Below are 22,437 nucleotides of genomic sequence, written 5' to 3'. Positions count from 1 at the left end.
TGCAAAACTACTCTTGAAATATGTTTACTCCACTGAGACTAAGGGATTCTCAAAAGAAGATATACCTTATTCATATTATTTCCAACAGAGTACTCAACAGCAAGATCTATTCTCTAAGAAAAAATGAATTAACCAAGTAATCACCTGAAGAACAAGCTTTAAACTAATTCTTTCACTAAGATAAAATTTAATAATATATCTGGTAGGCTGATTCCCTTTTCAAATGTCCCCTTTAAACCCACTCATTGTCCTGTACTTTTCCAGTGATACCCTTTATACCCTTGAAGTCTTAAAGTTCCTTAATTATAAGTCTTCAAAGTCCTTTTAATTACATAATCTTGATTTGATTCTTAAAAAACACCCAAAAGTCAGCAGGGCAAAAGTCAGCTTGATCAAAGATCAAAGTTATTTGATAAATAAGTAGCTGGTAAGTAAGAAGCAGAATCACTGCCACTTCATGAAGGGTCTAAAGGTTAACTAACGGTTACTACATAAGGAAGGAAAAAAAGGAGGTGGATTTAACAAAAGATAACTTTGGCAGTTGATAAACTCGTGCTGCATGTGCACAGAATGGAAGAAATATCCAAGGCACACATAAGGTTCCTAGGGCCCTACACTATCATATAACCAAATAAGAATAAGACTTTCTGTGGCAAAATGAACTAAATTCAAATGGCAATATACATTTTCTGCTACAAAACAGAATTAAGACAGGAATGAGCAGGAAAGAGAATTTTAAGATTCAAGCTATAATCTAAAAAGAGAACCCAAATGCAACAGTAGGTCATCAATGCCACTATTAGCTGACAGGTTAAAAAAAAAAAAAGATTATGGACAAAATGCAATTTATTCTCTAAGATTTTCATATTGTTTATTAATTCTTCTACATTTCATGAATACGCTATCAAAGCTACTTACATCAGTATAGCCATACAAACAAATATTAACAGAGCTCTGGAAGAAAACCAATATGGATTTTTAAAAAATCAAAGGAACTGCTCCTTTTTCATAAATAAATGAAAGGGTTTTATCTCAAAACAAGCTACCTCCAGATTTAGATAACTGGCAAAATGGTTCCCTCTGCTGTCCACGAAAGGTAATGATATAAAGTTGCTTTTAAACACGTTTTTCAAGAATATGGTTTGTCATCATCAGTTCTTGAATGACTTCCTAAACACAAAGATATAATTTGTAGGGGTGCCTTGCTTGCTCAGTCAGTAGAGAATGCAAATCCTGGTCTTGGGGTCCTGAGTTCAAGCCCAACGTTGAGCAGAGAGCTTACTTAAAAATAAAATTGGGGTGGGGGCGCCTTGGTGGCTCAGTTGGTTAAGCAACTGCCTTACGCTCAGGTTATGATCCTGGAGTCCTGGGATGGAGTCCCACATCCATCCGGCTCCCTGCTCAGCAGAGAGTCTGCTTCTCCTGATGACCTCTCTCCTCTCTTGTTCTCTCTCAGATAGATAGATAAACAAATAAATAAATAAACTTATATATATACATATACATGTATATATGTGTGTGTGTGTGTGTATATATTTATATTTATATCTATATAATTTGCGAAAGCAAGAGCTTAAAAAAAACAAGGGCTCATTCTTTTCACTGTGAGAAAAAAATTATTCTCTTAGAAGGTAGTATAGAAGATAGTAAAGAATGCTCTTTTAACCCCTCTCCTTGCCTACCTACATACAATACGGCTCTCCTTAAAGGCTATTTCTTCTCATATCCCACAGATTCTGAAGCTAGTGTGAGCATCATCTGCATTACCTCTTTGCCGCCATATTCTTACCCCTGTAACCTCATGGTTCCTTCTTTCCCTTTCTTCAGATCTTCATTCCAATGGCATCTTCTCAGCAAGACCTTCCTGGCCACCTATCTAAAATGTCACCCTCCCTTTTCCTTAGCAGGTACAATCATCAAACATAATATAGACTTTATTTACTTTGCATGGTTTATTATGAATTTCCCCAGCTAGAAGGCAAGCTCCGTAAGGACAGGGGCTCTTTTACTGTTTTGTTTATGGCTGTATTCCCAGAGTCTACTTCTGACCACAGACTTCTATCCTTAACTTCTACTTCCTTACTTTTTTAATCGACTACTTCTTTGATCTCATCAAAAATTTTAGTCCCTTAAACTTCATTTATTTATTCACAAATATGTACAAAGTGCCTACTAATGCCAAACACTACTGAAGGCTCCTAATAAACATTAAGCAGAGAAACAGACAGAAATCTCCCCCTTGTGGTATTCACATGCTAGTAAAGAGAAAGATGAGAAACACCATAACATAAGCATATTTATCTAAGTTAGAAATGACAAGTGCTATGCAAAAAACAAAGTAAAGCAGAATAAGGGAGATCCAGAGAAAAATGTATGGAGGGGTTGTGTTAAACTTAAAACAGGGCGAGGCACCTGGATGGCGCAGTCGATTAAACCGGGTGAACCCTTGGTTTCAACTTAGACCGTGAGAGTAAGCCCTGTGATGGACTCCATGCTCAGTGCAGGTTCTGCTTAAGGCTCCCTTTGCCAGCCCTTCCCACCACACTCTACCCTCCAGCACACATTCTTTCTCTAATAAGATCTTTTAAAATAATAATAAATAAACAATTTTAAAAAGAAAGACCTTTTTTTTTAGGATTTTATTTATTTATTTGAGAGAGGGGGTGGGGGAGCACATGAGTTGAGGGGAGGGTGGAGAGAGGGAGAAGCAGACTCGCTGTTCAGCAGGGAGCCTGATGAGAGGCTCCATCCCAGGAAGCCAGGATCATGACCTGAGCCAAAGGCAGATGCTTAACCGAAGGAGCCACCCAGGCACCCCACAAAGAAATACTTTAAATAGGGTAATCAGAACAAGCCTCAAATGGAAGATGACATGTGAGCAGAACCCTAAAGGTGATTATTAACCATGCAGTTACCTACAGGCAGAGAGAACAGCCAGCGCCAAGTCCCTAAAGCAGGAGATGTGTCCACATGTTCAAAGGACAAGGAAGTGAGTATGCTACAATTTAGTATGCAAGTGGGAGAGCAGTAGGAAACAAAGTTAGAGAGATAATGAGGTGTCGTATGTAGAACCATGGAGGCCACTATAAGTACTCTGAGTTTTATTTTGAGTAAAATGGTGAGCCCCTGGACAATTTTGAGCAAAGAAGTGATATAATTTCATTTATATTTTTAAAGGAATATTCTGGTTACTGTATTGATTACAAACTGTAAGCTTACAAATAAAGAGGTCAATGAAGAAGATACTGAAGTAATCTAGGTGAGAGATAAAGGCAACTTACACAAGCTGATAGCAAGGGAGATGTTAAAAAGTAGTTGGATTTTCAATATATTTTGAAGGTAAAGCCCAGAGGATTTCCTTATGGACTAGATGTAGTGTGTGCAAGAAATAATCACCAAGGTTTTTGTCCCCAGCAAATGGAGTAACAGTTGCCACTCTTCGAGATGGGAAAGGCTTCAGGCGGAAGTTTGAGATGTCTGTTGGACATCCAAATGGGGTTGATGAGTGGATATTCAAGCCTGAGTTGGAAGCAAAGCCTGAACTAGAAATATGGATTTGAAAGTCACCTTCACATAAACTGTATTTAAAGCCAGAAATTAGGGGCGCCTGGGTGGCTCAGTGGGTTAAAGCCTCTGCCTTCGGCTCAGGTCATGATCCCAGGGTCCTGGGATCGAGCCCCGCATCAGCCTCTCTGCTCAGCGGGGAGCCTGCTTCCTCCTCTCTCTCTGCCTGTCTCTCTGCCTCCTTGTGATCTCTGTCTGTCAAATAAATAAATAAAATCTTAAAAAAAAAAAAAGCCAGAAATTAGATGAGATCACCAAGAAATTAATACAGATCAGAGTTTTTCAACCTTGGCACTATTGCCATTTGGAGTTAGAACATTCTGTTGTGGCAGCTGCTCTGTGCATTGTTAGGATGGTTAGCAGTGTCCCTGCTCTCTACCCACTAGATGTAAGTAGCTCCCCACATACACTCAATTGTGATGAACAAAAATGTCCCCAGATATGCCAAACGTCTCATGGGGGGGGGGGCCAAATCACCCCCTTTCCAGGTTAAGAACCACTGATAGAGATAAAAAAGTGAAGGGGACCAAATACTCTAACATTCTATAATACTTTTCCACATCCAGGTTACAGAACATCATGTCAACCCAAAATCAACTTATCCCACTGTCATTTTATTATCTCTAAACCTTAATTCAAGATCACCATGGGATGCCTGGGTGCCTCAGTCAGTTAAGTGTCTGACTCTTGATTTTGGTTCAGGTCATGATTTCAGAGTCATGAGATGAAGACCCATAACAGGCTCCACACAGAGCATGGAGTCTGCTTGACATTCTCTCTCTCCCTCTGCCCCTCCCCCTGCTCATGCTCCAAGTAATTAAGTAAGTAAGTAAGTAAGTAAATAAATAAATAAATAAAATCTTTAAACAAAAAAAGATCGCCGACCACTTACCTATTTATACTTAGTTGCTTGACACTACTGGAGTAAAGTCCCACATGTTTATTACATGTAGTACCATATATTTAGTGTTCATCCTTAGCTGAACCCTCCAAAATATTATCATTTTTTACATTAGGCCATTCTTTTTCTCTAGGCCATTCCTTTTCCCATCTCATATAGCTGCTGTTCCATTTACCATTCACTTTAAGACAAATTTTATGTATCCTCATTATATATTTATTATTTTGTTAACTTTCTTCTCAACCAGAAAGTAAGTTCTCTACCGCAGTGCTGGAACACAGTAGACATTCAATCTATGTATGAATCCTTCCCTCCCAGCCTTCGTCAGTTTCCTATTTCACAAAGTAAACTGAGGCCATCAGGAATGAACACTATCGATGTTGTCGCCACAACTACAGATTTAACTCTACCTGAGGACACTTTTCACCTGGTCTTCAGTTCTTGCTAATGTAACCACACTTTCTATCCACCAAATAGTCAAGAATCAGCTTTCCTCTCAACTGACCTTTAGTAATTACCTCATATAGCTACTCATATATCATAAAGCTGAATGGGTATTTCTCAAGGTTCTAACCTTGACACTCCCCTCTTCTCCTAGGTATACTCTCTGGACTAGCTTATTCATTCTCAAGGCTTCCATCGTTACCATTTAAACTAAAAAACTCCCATATCCACGTACACAAGCCAAACCTTGTTTTTAAGTTCTAAACACTTTACGTCCAACAGTCTGCTAATAGTCATCCCTCCTCAAATTTCCCAGAGGTACACTGACATATCCAAAACAAAACCCATTCTCTCCCTCTATATGTATTCATCTTCCTATATTCTCCATCTTTCTTCATTTATCAAACAAGTATGTACCAGGACCTATGACAGACACTGAGAATACAAAGACAGTTAACTGTTCCAAAAGGAACTCACAGTCTAGAAAGAGACAATGAAAATAATAATGTAATCCAATTCCTATAAAGATTGAAATATGCACAAGGTGCTAAAGAAGTATAAGAATACAAAGGGAGAATTAGGGAAGAGACACTGGAGGATTTAATGCCTAACTAGAATCTTAGCCCTAACCAGAGATAACCAGCTCTAAAAAGGAACATCGTATTGGCAGGCTATCAGAAGCAATTTAAAATATAAAGTATAAAGCAAGGAAGGAGTGGCCACCATAATCCAGATCATACAGAACCTTAAAGGTAACAAACTTACACTTCATTCTGAGTGCAACTGGTAACTTCAAGAGTTTTAAGCAAGAAATGATGTGGTTAAGGCTCCTATATTAGATATTTCTGGCAGCTGTGTGGAAGGGTGAAGGTTAGAGGCAGTTATAAGGCTAGCTGAACCGTTCAGGCAAGAGGAAAGCCTGCACAAGGGGCAGTGGTAGAAGAAAAAAATAATTAGGAAGCTAAGTGGGTGGGCCTTCCTAATTAAATGGCTTTTCAGAGGCCAGGGTCAAGAAAGAGTGGTGATTTAAGATGGCTCTTGGCAAAGTTTCAAACTTGGCTGAAAGGGCACCCACAAATCAATGAGTAAGAACAGAAATCCAACAGAAAAACAGGCAAAGGCTATAATCAAGTAATTCACAGAAAAATAAAAGGCCATTAAACACGTTTTAAAAGCTCAGTTTCACTGGTAATTGGTTCAGTGTAAATGAGAGCAATGAGATACCATCCCCACCCACCCCAGTTCCCCCCAAAAAAGATATATAAAATTTTTAAAGATGAATGATACTCGATGCTAGTGAAGATGTGGGAATAGAAACATCTATACAATAATAGTGGAGCATAGCTTGAAACATCCTTTGGGGATGCAATTTAATAGTATATATATCAACACTTAAAGCACATATTCCCTTTGAACCAATAATTCTACTTCTAAAAATGTAGCCTTCACACTTACACAGAAAGCTCTATACTACAGATGACTTAAACAAGAATATGGACACAACCTAAATATCCATCCTTAGGGACAGAGTAAACCAATTATGGTAATCTATACCACAGAATAGTAAAATGCAACCTAAAACATATACGAAGCAAAATGGAAAGACTTCTAGAATATACATATTTTATGGGTAAGAATAAATCACAGAACAATATTCACAATATATTCAAGTTTATGTTTAAAAAAATAAAAGCCCATATGTGTTTGTGAGTGCACAGAAAAAAAGTCTGAGAGAACACAAAGAAAACTTCTATTTAGAGAAAAAAGGTTGGAAAGGAGGAAAAGATGGGATGAATAAAAAGATATGCATCCTTTAGTCTAGCTAAGTATGTATTTTGATATCCCCTCTCCAAACACGAATTACTTTCATAATTTTAAAAATGAAAGATATAATGTGTGACATGTGGCATGTAACTAGCTAATAAAGCAATCTGATAATAAGTAAAATAAGTCTGATGGCTTTTCTAAAGTCACAGCCCAAACTAGTAGTGTTTAATAAAGACTACTACTAAACATCTCTCTTTTTTGTTACTTTTCTCACATATGCTTTACACACGGCCCAAAGGGCCTGTGTCCCTACTGGAGGTGGTAAGGCTAACCCACTTTCAGGCACTCTTACTACTTGAAGCGGCACTCAAAGTATTTTTCTTCACAATGCAAGAATCATATTAATTGATGTTTTACATCCTTATGTCTTTAAGGTTCTCCAAAAACTTTTAAAACCTTAGCCAAAACAATCTTGAAAAAGAAGAACAAAGCTGGAAGTATCACAATCCCAGATTTCAAGATATACTACAAAATTGTAATAATCAAAATAGTATAGTATGGGCACAAAAATAGACACATAGACCAATGGAACAGAGTCCAGAAATAAACCCACACTTATATGGTCAAGTGATTTACAACAATGAGGAGAAGAGGGTCTCTTGAACAAATGGTGCTAGAAAACTTGCACAGCTACATGTGAAACAACAAAACTAGACCACTTTGTTAAACAAAAACAAACTTGAAATGGATTAAAAACCTAACTGTGGGGGTGCCTGGGTGGCTCAGTCGGTGAAGCATCTGCGGGAGTCCCGGGATCAAGCCCCACGTCTGGCTCCCTGCTTAGCGAGGAGTCTGCTTCTCCCCCTGCCCTTGCCCCTGTTCATGCTCTCTCTCACTCTCAAATAAATAAGTAAAATCTTAAAACAAAAACAAAAAACCTAAATGTGAGACCAGAAACCATAAAATTCTTAGAAGAAAACAAAGGCAGTAATTTCTTTGACACTGGCCACAGAAATATTTTTCTATGTGTTTCTGTTTTTCCATCTTTCTACGTTTTTATATGCCTCCTCCAACAAGGGAAACAAAAGCAAAATTAAACTACTGGGACTATACCAAAATAAAAAGCTTTTGCACTGCAAAAGAAACCATCAACAAAACAAAAAAGCAACTTACTGAATGGGAGAAGATATCTGCAAATGATATATCTGATAAGGGGTTAATATTCAAAATATACAAAAAATTTAATAGAACTCGACAACAACAACAAAATAATAATAATAATCTGATTAAAAAATGGGCAGAGGACCTGAACAGACATTTTTGCAAAAAAGACATCCAGATGGCCAAAAGACACATGAAAACATGTTCAACGTCTTATCATCAGGGAAATGCAAATCAAAGCCACAGTGAGATACTACTTCACACCTGCCGGAATGGCTAAAGTCAAAAAGATAAAAAATAATAAAGGTTGGTGAGGATATGGAGAAAAAGGAACTCTGGTGCACTGTTGGTGGGAATGCAAACTGGTGCAGCCACTGCGGAAAACAGTACCGAGTTTCCTCAAGAAATTAAAAATAGAATTACCCTATGATCCAGTAATTCCACTACTGAGTATTTATGCAAAGGAAATGAAAACACTAATTTGATAAGATAAATGCACTTCTATGTTTACTGAAGTATTATATACAATAGCCAAGATATGCAAGCAATCTAAGTGTCCATCCATAAATGAATAGGTAAAGACGTGGTACATACACATATATATACAACGGAATATTAGCCATGAAAGAAAGAGATCTTGCCATTTGAAACAACATAGATGGAGCTAGAGTAAAATGCTAAGTGAAATAAGTCAGAGAAAGATAAATGCCATATGACTTCATTCATGGTTAATTTAAGAAACAAAACAAAGAAAAAAGAGACCAAAAAACAGACTCTTAAACAGAGAACAAACTGGTAGTTGCCAGAGGGAGGTGAGCGGGGAGAGGGGTAAAATAGATAAAGGGGATTAAGAGTCCACTTACCTTGAGATAAGCACTGAGAAATGTACAGAATTGTTGAATCCTTTTTAAAGAAAAAACTACAATATTTACCATTCTTGACATGAATAACTGTAATAAAATTTAAGTGACTGAAAAAAGAATCAGGACAGAGGGTGAGAAAGAAATATTTTGACCCATAATTTAACTAGAACTTGGCTATTATTCACTGTTTCTTAACATAGTGTACTCTTTCAACATTTTCTCAAGAGCATAAACTATCTTTGGAATTTTCCCTCTTTGTTATATAACAAATATTTCCCTATAACAAATTCTTTCTGATGACTGTTTTTAACATTCTTTTACTTCTGAAACCAAATCTAAGTAACTTTCAAGTGGTTTTCTGGCCCATCATCATTTCTCCAATGTCGAAAGATGACTAATACAGCAAACAGCAAAGTGAGGGGAAGCTTCACTTCTGAAGGTAAAGAAAAAATAGCAATGAACATTTGCTTCCAGTAGAGCACTCCTTTCATATCTAAGGTGAAGAAAGTGGATACAAATTCATTTTGACTAGTGGGTGATTCTAATTGAGACTTTTTAATGACTTGCTGTTATGGGCTGAATTGTGTCCCCACCCCTGCCAAAATCATGTTTAAATCCTAACCCCAGTACCTCAGAATGTGATTTCAGTCGGAGACAGGGTCTTTAAAGAGTTAATTAAGTTAAGCTGAGGTCACTAGGGTGGGCCCTAACCCAATGACTGGTATATCCTCCTAAGAGGAGGAAAGGAGGACACAGACACACAGATCCTGTGAAGACAGGAAGAGAAGACGGCCATTTATTTACAAGTCAGGGAGAGAAGCCTCAAAAGAAACCAAGCCCGCTGATACCTTGATCTTGGACTTCTAGCATCCAGAGCTGTAAGAAAATAAATTTCTGTTGTTTAAGTCACTGTAATGAACTGAATGATGTCCTCCCAAATTTGTAAACTGAAGCCTAATCCCCAATGTCACTGCATTCAGAGACAGGGCCTTTAAAGAGGTAACAAAGGTTAATAAGTAAGGTCATGTGGGTGGAGCCCTAACCCAAAAGGACTGGTGTCCTTATAAGAGGAAGAGAAACCAGAGATACCTCTCCTTCCCCACAGGCACAGAGAAGAGGCCATGTGAGGACACAACGAAAAGGTGGTCATCTATAAGCTGAGGAAAGAGGCCTCACTAGAAACCAGCCCTGATGGCACTTTGATTTTGGACTTCTAGCTCCCAGAATTGTGAAAAAAAATAAATTTCTATTGTTTAAGCCACCCAGTCCATGGTACTTTGTTAGGGCAGCCCTAGCAGATTAACACACGTGTCAATCCAGTAATTTAAAAAGAATTTTTTTTCCCATATCCAAGAAGATGAAACATTTAAGTGCCCCCATTAAAATAATAAAGCTATAGCCCAAGTGATGGAAGATTTTTGTATCTTTCTTACCTTCTTAAAGATTGTTGCAGGTGCCATTTCAGATCCATTCAGTGTTCGTAAGAGGAACATTGGCCAAGATGACGCATTCATCTGATACCCTATTTTATAAAATAAATCAGTATGAAAAAGTCTCTCCGTGATATTAGAGCAAATTGGTATAAAAAAAAAATAGGTTTTGTTTACCATTCTTCCCCAGAGAATGACTTTCTTATTGAGAAACTAAGGAAATAGCTAAGAGAAGCAGATGCACCCTCTGATCAGTTCCACTGTCCCCACTGCACTATTTGGCAACAATGCTACAGTTGGAGTAAAAACTCTCATTTGAGAGAAGCCACTAGCTAGAGTTCACCAACATACACATATGTACGTTAGGAATGGGCCCCAATACTAGGGGTGAACCAAGCTAAAACCCACAAGAGCTTCCAGTCCCTACCAACAGCCACACAAGCACAGCAAAGGCTGCAGACTTCCACCCCTTCTTTTTCCTTAGAATCCCTGCCTTATTTCTTTTCAGAAAGACAGTTTTCTGTGAAGCTCAGCAAACGTACACTTATGATGTATTTCACTGTATAAAAACCTCACCTCAAAATTAAAAAAAAAAAAATACACTGAACCCTAACTAATGACATCCATGCTAAAGTATTTAGGAGAAATGTACTAACATCAATAACCTCCTCTGAAATACACGTAAAACTAAGATGAACTGATGAAACAATAGAAGAGCAGATAGTTAAGTGATAAAGCAAGCATGTAAAATAACAGTGGTAGAACCTAGGTAGTGGGTATGTGGATGTTCACTGTAAAATATTTTCACCTTTTCTGTATGTTTGAAATTTTTCATGTAATATTGGGAAAAAAGATAGGTCTTACTTTAGCAATCTTTACAGACACTAAACAAGATCTTCTCTTAGAATTTGTATCAGATGAAATCAAAATACACTCATCGGATGTCTTTTTTTTTCAAGATCTCATCAATTAATGGTGAATATCACAGCATCTGGCACATGCAACAGGGGGCAGAGGTCTGCTAGTTTTATTGCTTTCTGGGGGCAATCCGTTTCATACACCACTTGCCTGCCCTGATGCCAGAATTAAAGAGAACTTGACATGCATCCCTGATGGATACATGCATTAAGATAGGGAGGCACAGGAATCACTGGCAATCACTGGCACTGGGTCCAGTAGGATTAAACATGCAAAAAAGTCCAGACAAAATGTCATCTTATAATAATCCTATACCAAAATCCCCTTAATCTGAGAGAAAAAAAATGGGGGGAGAGGGGATTTATTATATGCTCCCTTATATCAGTATTATCAATGATATCTAATAAATAATCAACCACAACATGGATTCACCACATTGTGGTTAGAATATTGCATAAAAATAATTCTCTGGTCCTTGTGCCTTTCTCTTAACCCCCATCTTATCCTATTACATCATGCAATCATCATCACTGCCATCATCATCATCTTAATTTGACATTTTTCTTAATTCTTTAGTTGCCTAAAGTAAAACAGAGATGAAAAGGCCAAAAACAGATGAAAGGGCATATAAAAATTCAAACACAGATAAAACTAATCTGTCATGTTAGGAAGTCTAGACAGTGGTACCTTTGGGACTGGGAGGTTTATGACTAGGGATCAGCAGGAGTGGGGCTTCTGGGGTGCTAATAATATTCTGTTTCGTGATGTGGGTTATGGTTATATGGATGTGTTAATTTATAACCTGTACACTCACAAATTACACATTTTTCTGTTTGCATGCCAAAACTTTTAAAAAAAGCTTCTAAATAATAACCTTTAATGTTTAAGTAACCTTTGAAAAAAGAAAACCAAGTAAGTGGTGTTATATTAAAATGGAAAATAAACTATTCAAAGCACCTAATGAGCAAATTGGCAAAAATTGTGCATTTTTAGTATGTATTGTCAAAATACGTATTAATCGGGGCGCCTGGGTGGCTCAGTGGTTAAGCCTCTGCCTTCGGCCCAGGTCATGATCTCAGGGTCCTGGGATCGAGTCCCGCATCCGGCTCTGCTCAGCGGGGAGCCTGCTTCCCCCTCTCTCTCTGCCTGCCTCTCTGACTACTTGTGATCGCTGTAAAATAAATAAATAAAATCTTAAAAAAAAATACGTATTAATCATCATGCACTGCTAAGTATTTCATACTTTTAATTAAAAAACTCTAAAAGTAATTTGAAATAAGAATGATCATAAATCTGGCTATGTGTTTGAAATGTTGGCAATCACAACAGTTATACTTCCTTTAAACAAAATTCACAAACATATTATCATTTGTAAACAGAAATCAAATCCAAACAGGGAAACACTATGCCTCAGATTTACACTTCTATCTCGTACAGAATTCTATATGATTTAAGAGCTATTTAAAATATAAATGATATGAAGAAAGAAAAGAAGGCAAAAGGCAGGAAATTCACACACCCCAAACCACCTTCTTGGAATAACATATCTCTAATTAGTTACTTTTTAGTATGTTAAACCAAATTAGGAATAATTAACAATTAGAGCAAGAAAAGTATAAAAATATATTGCTGAAAGAGTGGTAATTATTAAAATCTTAAATTTGGGGATCTCAGGGTATTTTTAACTATAGTAGGAAAAAAAAAAGAAATCCATTCTCTCATTGTGCTTTACAACAGAGAATGTTCATTTTCAGCATTGTAAAGAAGAAACAAAAACTAATATATACCATTCACTCAAGACTACAGAAGTAATAGGGATGCTGGGTGGCTCAGTTGGTTAAGCATCTGCCTTTGGTTCCAGTCATGATCCCGATCCCAGAGTCCCAGAATCAAGCCCTGCATCGCATGGGGCTACCTGCTCAGCAGGGAGTCTGCTTCTCCTTCTGCCCCTCATCCTGCCCTCATGCTCTCTCCTTCTCTCTCAAACAAACAAATAAAATCTTTTTTAAAAAAAAGACTGTAGAAGTAATAAAGGAAATAACTTATTTTCTACAGAATATCAGAGGACATCTAAATATTTGGGGAGACCAGGCTTTAAAAAAAAAAAGATTTTATTTATTTATTTGACAGAGAGAACACAAGCAAGGGGAGCAGCACGCTGAGGGAGAGGAAGAAGCAGGGAGAGGGAGAAACAGGCAGAGGGAGATGGGCAAGGAGCCTGATGCAGGGCTCAATCCAGGAACCACTCCCCCCCCAACCCCAACACAATCCTGGCAATCATGACCTGAGTCAAAGGCAGACGCTTAACAGACTGAACCATCCAGGTGCCCCCAGGCTTTTTTTTTTTTTTCAAACTTATTTATTTATTTGGCGGTAGTGCACGTGAGTGCAGCGGGTAGGAGCAGAAGGAGAGGGAGAAAGAGTCTCAAGCAGACTCTGTGCTGGGAACAAAGCCCAACATAGGGCTCAGTCTCACAACCCTGAGATCATGACCTGAGCCAAAACCAGCAGTTGTATGTTTATCCAACTGTGCCACACAGGCACCCCTGGAGTACATCTAAATAAATATTAAGAGAGAACAGGGATGCCTGGATGGTACTGCTGGACTCTTGGTTTCCTCCCAGGTGGTGGTCTTGGGGTTGTGGGATCGAGGCCTGCGTCAGGCTCTGCACTGAACACTGAGTCTGCTAAAGTTTTTCTCCCTCTCTATCCCACCCCACCTTGCACACGCATGCTTTTTCTTTCTTTAAAATAAATAAATCTTTAAAAAATAAGTAAATATTAAAAGAAAACAATTTTTCCAAAACTGGAGTCACATACTTTTTAGCTTTCAATAACTTGGTCAAAATTGAGAGCTTTGTCCTTAGAAACCTTTGTTATAACGTTCCATCAATCTCCTCCTTTTCAAAGATCTAAAGGTCCTGATCCCTCCTCCTCTTACTATGATTTCTTCTCATTGCAGTTATAATGAAACTGCCAGGTTTGAAACTGGGGTCTGGATGTGGAATCCTACCTTTCCCCTGTTCCCCCACCCATGATGAAAATGCTGAATGGGTCAAAAGACAATAATGAGGGAGGAAGTGACTCAGTAACTTCTCCCCCAGAAGGGTTTCTGAATCTGCATGTGTGACTTGGTAGAGCTGCTTTTGACATGTCACGTTTGAAGATAGCATATGTCTTGCCCTGGAGTGGAGAACCTTTAGCACATATATACCAAATATGTATTTACATGAAACTCTGTAACATATGGTACTAAGCTGATCTCTCATACGTTCTCCACAATAACCATCTATTTGCAAAAATGCCTAGAAGAGATTTCTAAAAGGCTACTTTGGGACATCCAGCTGGCTTGGTCCATACAGCATGCAAATTGATCCTGGGGTCTTGAGTTCGAGTCCCATGCTAGGTATAAAGATTACTTAAAAATCCAATCTGGGATGCCTGGGTGGCTCAGTTGGTTAAGCAGCTGACTCTTGATTTCGGCTCAGGTCCTGACCTTGGGTCATGAGATCAAGCCCCACATGGGGTTCGGTGTTCAGTGCAGAGCTCCCTCCCCCTCTGCCCTTCCCCCTGTTCATACACACTCTCTCTCTCTCTAATAAATAATAGAATCTTTAAAAAAATAAAATCTTCAAAATAAATGAAAGGCCACTTGAAACTTTTTCTACTGAATATTACATTAGTAAAAATATGTTATTTTAAAAACTGTTTATCCTTACCCAGTGGAGGCTGAAGTAAGTCCCCTTCCTTTTCACATGTCCCAATAGGCTGTATGTCTGGAGAATCGACAAGTCTCCAAAAATCATTTCTGTTGTCACTACCATCCAATCTTAAACGTAGCCTGGCACCAGTAATTCCAACGACCGTGGCTATACATATTGAAGTCATATTGCGAGGGTCATGGGCTTCCAATTTCATACCAACTTTGAAGTCATTAACTGGTGGAACCTTGGACTGTATATGTTACAGATATGTGTGTGCGTGTGTGTATAGACATGCGCACGCACACACACACACACACACACAAATAAAGTTTTGTTAAAATGCATCAACTGTAAGAAAAACGAACAGTCAGTTATGTTACCAGAATACCTGTGAAATGTTTTAAGTAACAATCATAGCAGATGGTGGGCAAAAGAACTATAAAGGTCAAGGAAAAGATCTCCAAACCCTCTCTTTCTATGGGCATAAAAATACTGCCTGTTCTGATCTTATTCCTTTGCCCACTTCCAGGCAACCCAAATACAGCCTATAAAATGTACCCTGAGTAGCTTTCTAAAATAAGAACCTGATTAGGCCATTCCCCTTTGAATAGACCAACTGGTAGCTCACCACTGCCTAAGTCCAAGTCCTCAATACAGTTTAAGAGCCCCCACACCTTTAACCTTATGCCCACACTATCACCTCTACCCACTTTGTGCTCCATGCTATCCCTCAACACTCAGGTTCTTCTACACCTATGTGCCTTTGCTCTGGTTGTTCTCCCTGCCTGGAATATCCTTCCCCTCATTCCAGCCATCTCAGATGTCACCTCTTCTGTGAGCACTCCCAGTATAGAGTTATCATACTTTTCATAATTAATTATTTACATGTCTGTCTTTCCCTCCAGATGGACAATCACGAAGGCTAAGTATACCAGACATAGAGTAAATTCTTAATGAATGAATGCAAAGAAACCATCTGGCCCTTAAGTGGCACTACCACGATCCCATTATCTCCTCACACTGCTAGAACCTAACAATCACACAGACATCCCTCAACAAATTAACCGTTCACATTAATATATACAACATCTATAGAATTTTGGCATACCTGTCTGAAACACTCCGAAGGGGCACTCAAAGATCCAGTCTCTTTCAAGTAATTTTCCCAGTGGAAATCATCTGGAAAAAAAAAAGAACACATATACAAAATAGGTGTTTTTTTAGTATATATAATATGTATACTAACTTTCAGGGGTAAAATAGGGCTTTAGTTCCTTATCTCTTTTAAAAAAAGACTTCCTAGGGGCGCCTCGGTGGCTCAGTGGGTAAAGCCTTTGCCTTCGGCTCAGGTCATGATCTCAGGGTCTTGGGATCGAGCCCCACATCGGGCTCTCTACTCAGTGGGGAGCCTGCTTCTCCCTCTCTGCCTGCCTCTCTGCCAGCCTCTCTGCCTACTTGTGATCTCTGTCTGTCAAATAAATAAATAAAATCTTTTTTAAATAAATAAATAAAGACTTCCTAAAGAGCGAATTCAAATTTCCTGATCTGCATTTAATTATCAGCATAGAAATAAAAAATAAGACAACTTTCTGATAATAATGGCTCTGATACAATTATACTCCAGATCTTCTCCCTGTAATAAGGAATTAGCACAATGATTCTAAAAATGCAGACTCTAAGAACAACTAAAGAAATTTTTATCAAGTAATAGCAAATTCTACTCATCTGTCTCTAATATAAATTTACTCAGTACATGTGTGGGGCGCCTGATGGTTCAGCCGTTAAGCATCTGCCTTCAGCTCAGGTCATGATCCCAGGGTCCTGGGATAGAGCCCTGCATCGGGCTCCCTGCTCAGCAGGAAGCCTGCTTCTTCCTCTGACATTCCCCCTGCTTATGTTCCCCTCTCTCGCGGTCTCTCTCTGTCAAATAAATAAATAAAATCTTTAAAAAAAAAGACTGTATATACTCAAGACCATTTTATCCCATTAATATAAAGACACTTCTTTCTTTTTTCATGGAGAACTAAAGGTGTTTAGGTATGGGGTCTAACAGAATCTTACCTCTGTAATGCTTTATGGAAAGAAAAAAATCTGGGAACCAGAGTTGCCTCTCAATTGACTTTTAGATCTCCATACATGGTATCAAGAATATGGTGGCAGAACAAAGCAGTAAACCAGTCCAGTACAGTCACTGATATGAATTATTTTAATGATCTATATTTTCTACCAACATTTGCTGTCCCTTCTCTCACTCAGTCTTCATGATGTATTACAATGGTATTGAAGGTCATAAAGCAGTGTACTTTGCCTGGCTTGCACTCTTCAATTGTTGTTCCAGTCAGACTGCTAAGACACTAAGAAAAATACTTGATAGCAGTATCAAAAGTACCATTAATTCAGACAAAGCTTTTTTGGTTTATTTTTTAAAGATTTATTTATTTATTTTAGAGAGGTAGAAAATGTGTGTGCGCATGCGTGCAGGTTTGTGTGCAAGGAGAGGCAGAGGGGAGACAGAAGCAGACTCCCGGCTGAGTGGGGAGCCCACTTGGGGCTCGATCCCAAGACCCCAAGATCATGACCTGAGCCAAAATCAAGAGTCAGATGCTTAACCAACTGAGCCACACAGGCACCCCACAATTCATATGGAGTTGAATTCTCATCAACCACCTATGCTCTTGATTAATTTCCTTACTATAAAAATATTGGGTTTGACAGTTTCCCTTCCTAGGGGAATCTGCATAACCAGGATCTTATACACCCTTCAAAGGGTAGAATACTTATGCACACATACACATACACACAAATGGAGTGCTATTAAATGTTTAACAGTCAGCTTTCCAGAATATACAAATAAAAAGCCTGACTGGTAGTGTTTACAATAGTATAAAGTGTATATAGTAGTATAAATACTACCACCATGGCTAATCAGAAGGTGACAAAGTAAAGTCGATAACTACAAAGCTGGGAAGAGATGCGCACAAGTGACTCTCCCGAGCTGGTGTGAGCCGGCTTCAGCAAACCACTGTTATGTGTGTTTATGCATTTATATGTATATGTACACACATTATACATGGTATTAAGCATGTCATACATAATACTATATACCCTGCTTTTTTAACAATAAATCTAATAGATTGTTCCATTTGGTTTTTTTTTTTTAGATTTTATTTATTTATTTATTTGACAGAGATCACAAGTAGGCAGAGAGACAGGCAGAGAAAGAGAGGGGGAAGCAGGCTCCCTGCTGAGCAGAGAGCCCGATGCAGGGCTCGATCCCAGGACCCTGGGATCATGACTGGAGCAGAAGGCAGAGGCTTTAACCCACTGAGCCACCCAGGTGCCCCAAGATTGTTCCATTTTTTTTAAAAAATCCTGGGTTTAATTCTGCTTGTAGATGATAAGAAGTGCTGAATGGCATGCAGAAGAATGTCAAGAATATGGGCTCTGAGGTTGAACCTGCCTTTTTCCAGTCTGGCTCTTCTTCTTACAAGCCATGTGACCTAAGAAAGTCATTTCAGTTTCTCAGCCTCAGTTCCTTCATCTACAAAATGCGGAAAAGTAATACACACAGTACAAGGTATTTTGAGAATTAAGTAATGTAGCATACATATGTCCCTGAGTAAAAGGCGAGCATTATTATTCTAAAACTAAATGTCACAGTTTTGCCTAAATTTATTAATACTGGATAGCTTTGTCAAAAGTGAAAATTGGGGTGCCTGGGTGGCTTAGTCGGTTAAGTGTCTGCCTTCATCTCAGGACATGATCTCAAATCAGGGGTCCCTGATCAGTGAGAGATCTGCTTCTCCCTCTCGCTCTGCCCCTCTCCCCCGGCTTGTGCTCTCTCTCTCACCCGCTCACTCTCTCTCAAATAAATAAATAAAATCATATTTTATTTATATAAAATAAAAAACCATGATAAAAAATATGATTTTATTTATTTATATAAACAAAATATGGTTTTATTTATATATATAAATAAAATATGGTTTTATATATATATATATAGTTTTTTTTTTTAAGGGAAAAATGTAGGGCACCTTGGTGGCTCAGATGGTTAAGCATCTGCCTTTGGCTCAGGTCATAATCCCAGTCCTGGGACTGAGCTCTACATCAGGCTTCCTGCTCAACAGGGAGTCTGCTTCTTTTGCTCCCTCTCCCTCTGTGTGTGCTCGCTCTCTCTCTCTCTCTAGCTCTCACCCTCTCTCAAATAAATAAATAAAATATTTAAAATAAATAAAATAAAATAGTGAAAATGGGAGATCCATGGTTCCAAAATTAACCAGAATATTTCAGTGACCTCCTAAGCATTAACCTGACAATCAGGAAACCCAAGGTTCTAACTAAAGCTCTACTATCATATGACCTTGGAAAGTATTAAAGAAAGAACAAAACAGGGGCACCTGGATGGCTCAGTTGGGTATGCATCGGACTCTTGGTTTCAGCTCAGGTTATGACCTCGCGGTCATGGAATCAAGCCCTGCGTTGGGCTCCATGCTGAGCACAGAGTCTTGCTTGGAATTCTCTCCCTCTCTCTCTGCCCCTATCCCTGCTCACACTCTCTTTCTCAAACAAAATATATAAATATTTTTTTTAAAACAGGGGTGCCTGGGTGGCTCAGTCAGTTAAGCTCCTGACTCTGGATTTCAGCCCAGGTCATGATCGGAGTTGTGGGATCAAGCCCCACATTGGGCTCCACACTTAGTGGGGAGTCTGCTTAAGGATTCTCTCTCTCCCTCTCCTTCTGCCCCTCCCCCTGCTCATCTCTCTCTCTCTCAAATAAATGAATCTTTTAAAAAAAAACACACACACACAAATGGAGGAGGAAATCTGACTATTATATCATTAAAGAGCCAACATTCCAGGAAGAAAGGAGTGTAAGGTAAAGATAATGACAGGGAAACTATAATTATTTCACAATAATACCTCAAATAAACCAGCTTCATTTGTAAAATTTCTCAACAACACTGGAAAAAAATTCATTTAACACAATTTCCTAAATATTTTATCACTAATTGTGTCTGAATGGGCTACAGTTTGAGCTAGCAAATCCTTTATACGAGTATTCTGCAATATGATCATTTTCTATCACATTGCTAGCTAATGATCCTATGTAGCATTTAACCGTTGGAGCCTTAACTTTTTTCTTTATTCTTGAGGCAGTATTTTCAGTCCCCAAAACTGCTCAGTTTGGCTGCCCACATGCTGAGACCCTACCAATAACACAGGGGAAACACACATAGCAAAAGGCTTTATTTAGATTTAGATTCACTGAAATTTAGATTGACATATCTTCAATAATACCACAGCTGGAATTCTTGACCCAGAGCCAAAATCGTCAGAAAGTCTTACCCAAACCTGAGGACCCAGTCTGCCTCTGCATCTTATCCTAATGGACAGACTGGATCAGAGGAACTTTATTCTCCCTCAGAAAAGAGGCCTGGCAAATGACAGGTTTGTTCATGAGACAGGTATACACATGTACACTTCCAACTGTCACTGATCTGTAAGATGAGATGTTAGGGTCAGGGCCCTGAGAAATATCCACAGGTATCTGTCAATTTGATTAAGTAATCTCATTTTTTTTCTAATCAAGTTTGAGAATTTTGAAAAGTTACTAGTTTTAATCTTTAAGAATATATTTTTTAAACTTTATTTTTATGAAAGGTCCAGAATAGCAAATCTATAGATAGAAAGCAGGTAAGTGGTTGCCTAGAGCTAAGAGAAGGAAAAGGTATTGGGGAAAAACAGGGAATGACTACTAACTGGGCACAGGATTTCTTTTTAGGATGATGAAAATGTTGTCAAACTGATTGTGGTGATAACTGCACAAGTCTGTGAAGATACCAAGAACCAATGAATTGTATACTTTAAATGGGTGAATTCTATGGTATGTGAATTATAGCTCAGTAAAATGATTTAAAAAAACAGATGGAGAATCTCTAGGGATAAGGAAGAACATTTTACCTTAATGGCCTCCATTTCCTTGGAGGGTTTTGGGGGTTGGAGGGAATTGCTGAAGAACAAATAAGGTCAATGGAAAAGGGGAGCTAAGGAAGCACTGGGGGTCCAGCCACAGGGAGAAAGAGTGATTCTATGCAGATTACCTCTCCAGGCAACCTTCCTGTAGGAACAGGTGAACTACCCCAAGAGTGGGGTTGGCAGGACAGATACAACAGAAAAACAAGGGGCAAAGGTTTGCCTGGAAAACTCCAATAAACACAGTAAATTTGTTATTTTTGTTATTCAGATTTTTGTGTGCATATGACTAATTTTTTTGTTTTCCTTAAGAGCGGGTACAGTGGGATGCCTGGGTGGCTCAGTCATTAAGCATCTGCCTTCACCTCGGGTCATGATCCCAGAGTCCTGGGACTGAGCCCCAAGTTGGGCTCCCTGCTCAGCAGGAAGCCTGCTTCTCCCTCTACCACTCCCCCTGCTTGTATTCCTTCTCTTGCTGTCTCTTTCTTTGTCAAATAAATAAAAAAAATCTTTAAAAAAAAAAAAAAAAGAGCAGGTACAATGGGTCAGATCCTACCTTCTGAGTCTCTGATGCAGTGCTATACACTTGCTGTACATGATATGAAATTTAAAACATGAATTAATAACTCAAGGTTAATAAGCATTTACTGAAAATTTACTGTATGCCAGGCATTATATTAGGTGCTTTACATTCATTTTCTTTAATTCCAACAGTCCCATGAAGTAAGTAGTATCATCCCTGTGCTACAGAAAAGGAAAAAGAGACTAAAAACATTGAGTAATTTGCCCAAGGTCAAAAGGCCAGTAAAAAATGAAGTCAGGATTCTAGAACAGGTCTCTCAGACCTCCCAATGCCTCAGCTTTTATCCAATGAACTACCTTTTGACCATCAAAAAAAGGATTTTCACATTGATTCTAATGCTAGAAGAAGAGTTTCTATTAATAATCAAAGTATCATTTTTAATTGTTAATAAATGGTAATTACTAGCTAGGTATCTTTAATTTGGCAAAAATTATACTGAAAAGTGTGATTTTTTTTACTTTAATTCCATACCAATTTATGTCTAAAATAAAGCCAAAGTAAAATTTTCAAAATAAAATCTTTTACCATTCCTATTGCTCAGATTTTATATTTACAGGAGTTTACTATACATAGACTATACCGAAAGCAAGATGAGTTCATATTAACACTGAGTGAAAAGAAAAATATATTATATTGAACTACTTTAAAACCTACCATTTTGCACAGAAGTACCTGAGTGAGGAGGTTTCTCTTGATTTTCCTTCTTGACATCCATTGAATCTAAAAAATGAAAGAAATTAGTGATCAACATTGGAAGGCCATAGCAAAAGTCTAAAAGAGCTCTTAAGAAACCTATAAATTAGGGTGCCTCAGTCGGGTGAGTGTCATACTCTTGGTTTTGGCTCAGGTCATGATCTCACAGGTCATGGAGTCGAGCCCTGCATCAGGCTCTGTGCTCAGCAGGGAGTCTGCTTGAGATTCTTTCCCTTTGTCCTATAAAACATATAAACTAAAACTATTTTCTAACAGGACCCAGATTTAATATTATAATTAATATCCTCATTTTCTTTTTTTTTTTAAAGATTTTATTTATTTATTTGACAGAGAGAGATCACAAGTAGGCAGAGAGGCAGGCAGAGAGAGAGAGAGAGGAGGAAGCAGGCTCCCCACTGAGCAGAGAGCCCGA

At 38.4% G+C, this 22,437-nt stretch overlaps 1 protein-coding gene across 3 annotated transcripts in view; it reads right to left on the bottom strand.

The window, feature by feature from the left end:
• The window catches only part of SCML2 (Scm polycomb group protein like 2), a 93,384-nt gene that overhangs the window by 47,456 nt on the left and 23,491 nt on the right, over window positions 1–22,437 (bottom strand). For 2 of the 3 annotated variants that reach the window (XM_059386181.1, XM_059386178.1), the window contains exons 2-5: window positions 21,966–22,031; window positions 15,861–15,931; window positions 14,768–15,002; window positions 10,134–10,222 (exon numbers count right to left, since the gene is read on the bottom strand). In XM_059386181.1, the coding sequence (XP_059242164.1) occupies window positions 10,134–10,222; window positions 14,768–15,002; window positions 15,861–15,931; window positions 21,966–22,026 (456 nt within the window). In that variant the 5' untranslated portion in view covers window positions 22,027–22,031. The remainder of the gene's footprint in view (window positions 1–10,133; window positions 10,223–14,767; window positions 15,003–15,860; window positions 15,932–21,965; window positions 22,032–22,437) is intronic. The other variant, XM_059386180.1, reaches the window with a different exon arrangement.

The sequence above is a fragment of the Mustela nigripes genome, chromosome X, assembly GCF_022355385.1.
Source record: "Mustela nigripes isolate SB6536 chromosome X, MUSNIG.SB6536, whole genome shotgun sequence".
NCBI classification, from domain to species: Eukaryota; Metazoa; Chordata; class Mammalia; order Carnivora; family Mustelidae; genus Mustela; species Mustela nigripes.
The sequence above is the reverse complement of the archived record's forward strand: the minus strand, read 5'-3'. Positions and strand labels throughout refer to the sequence as shown.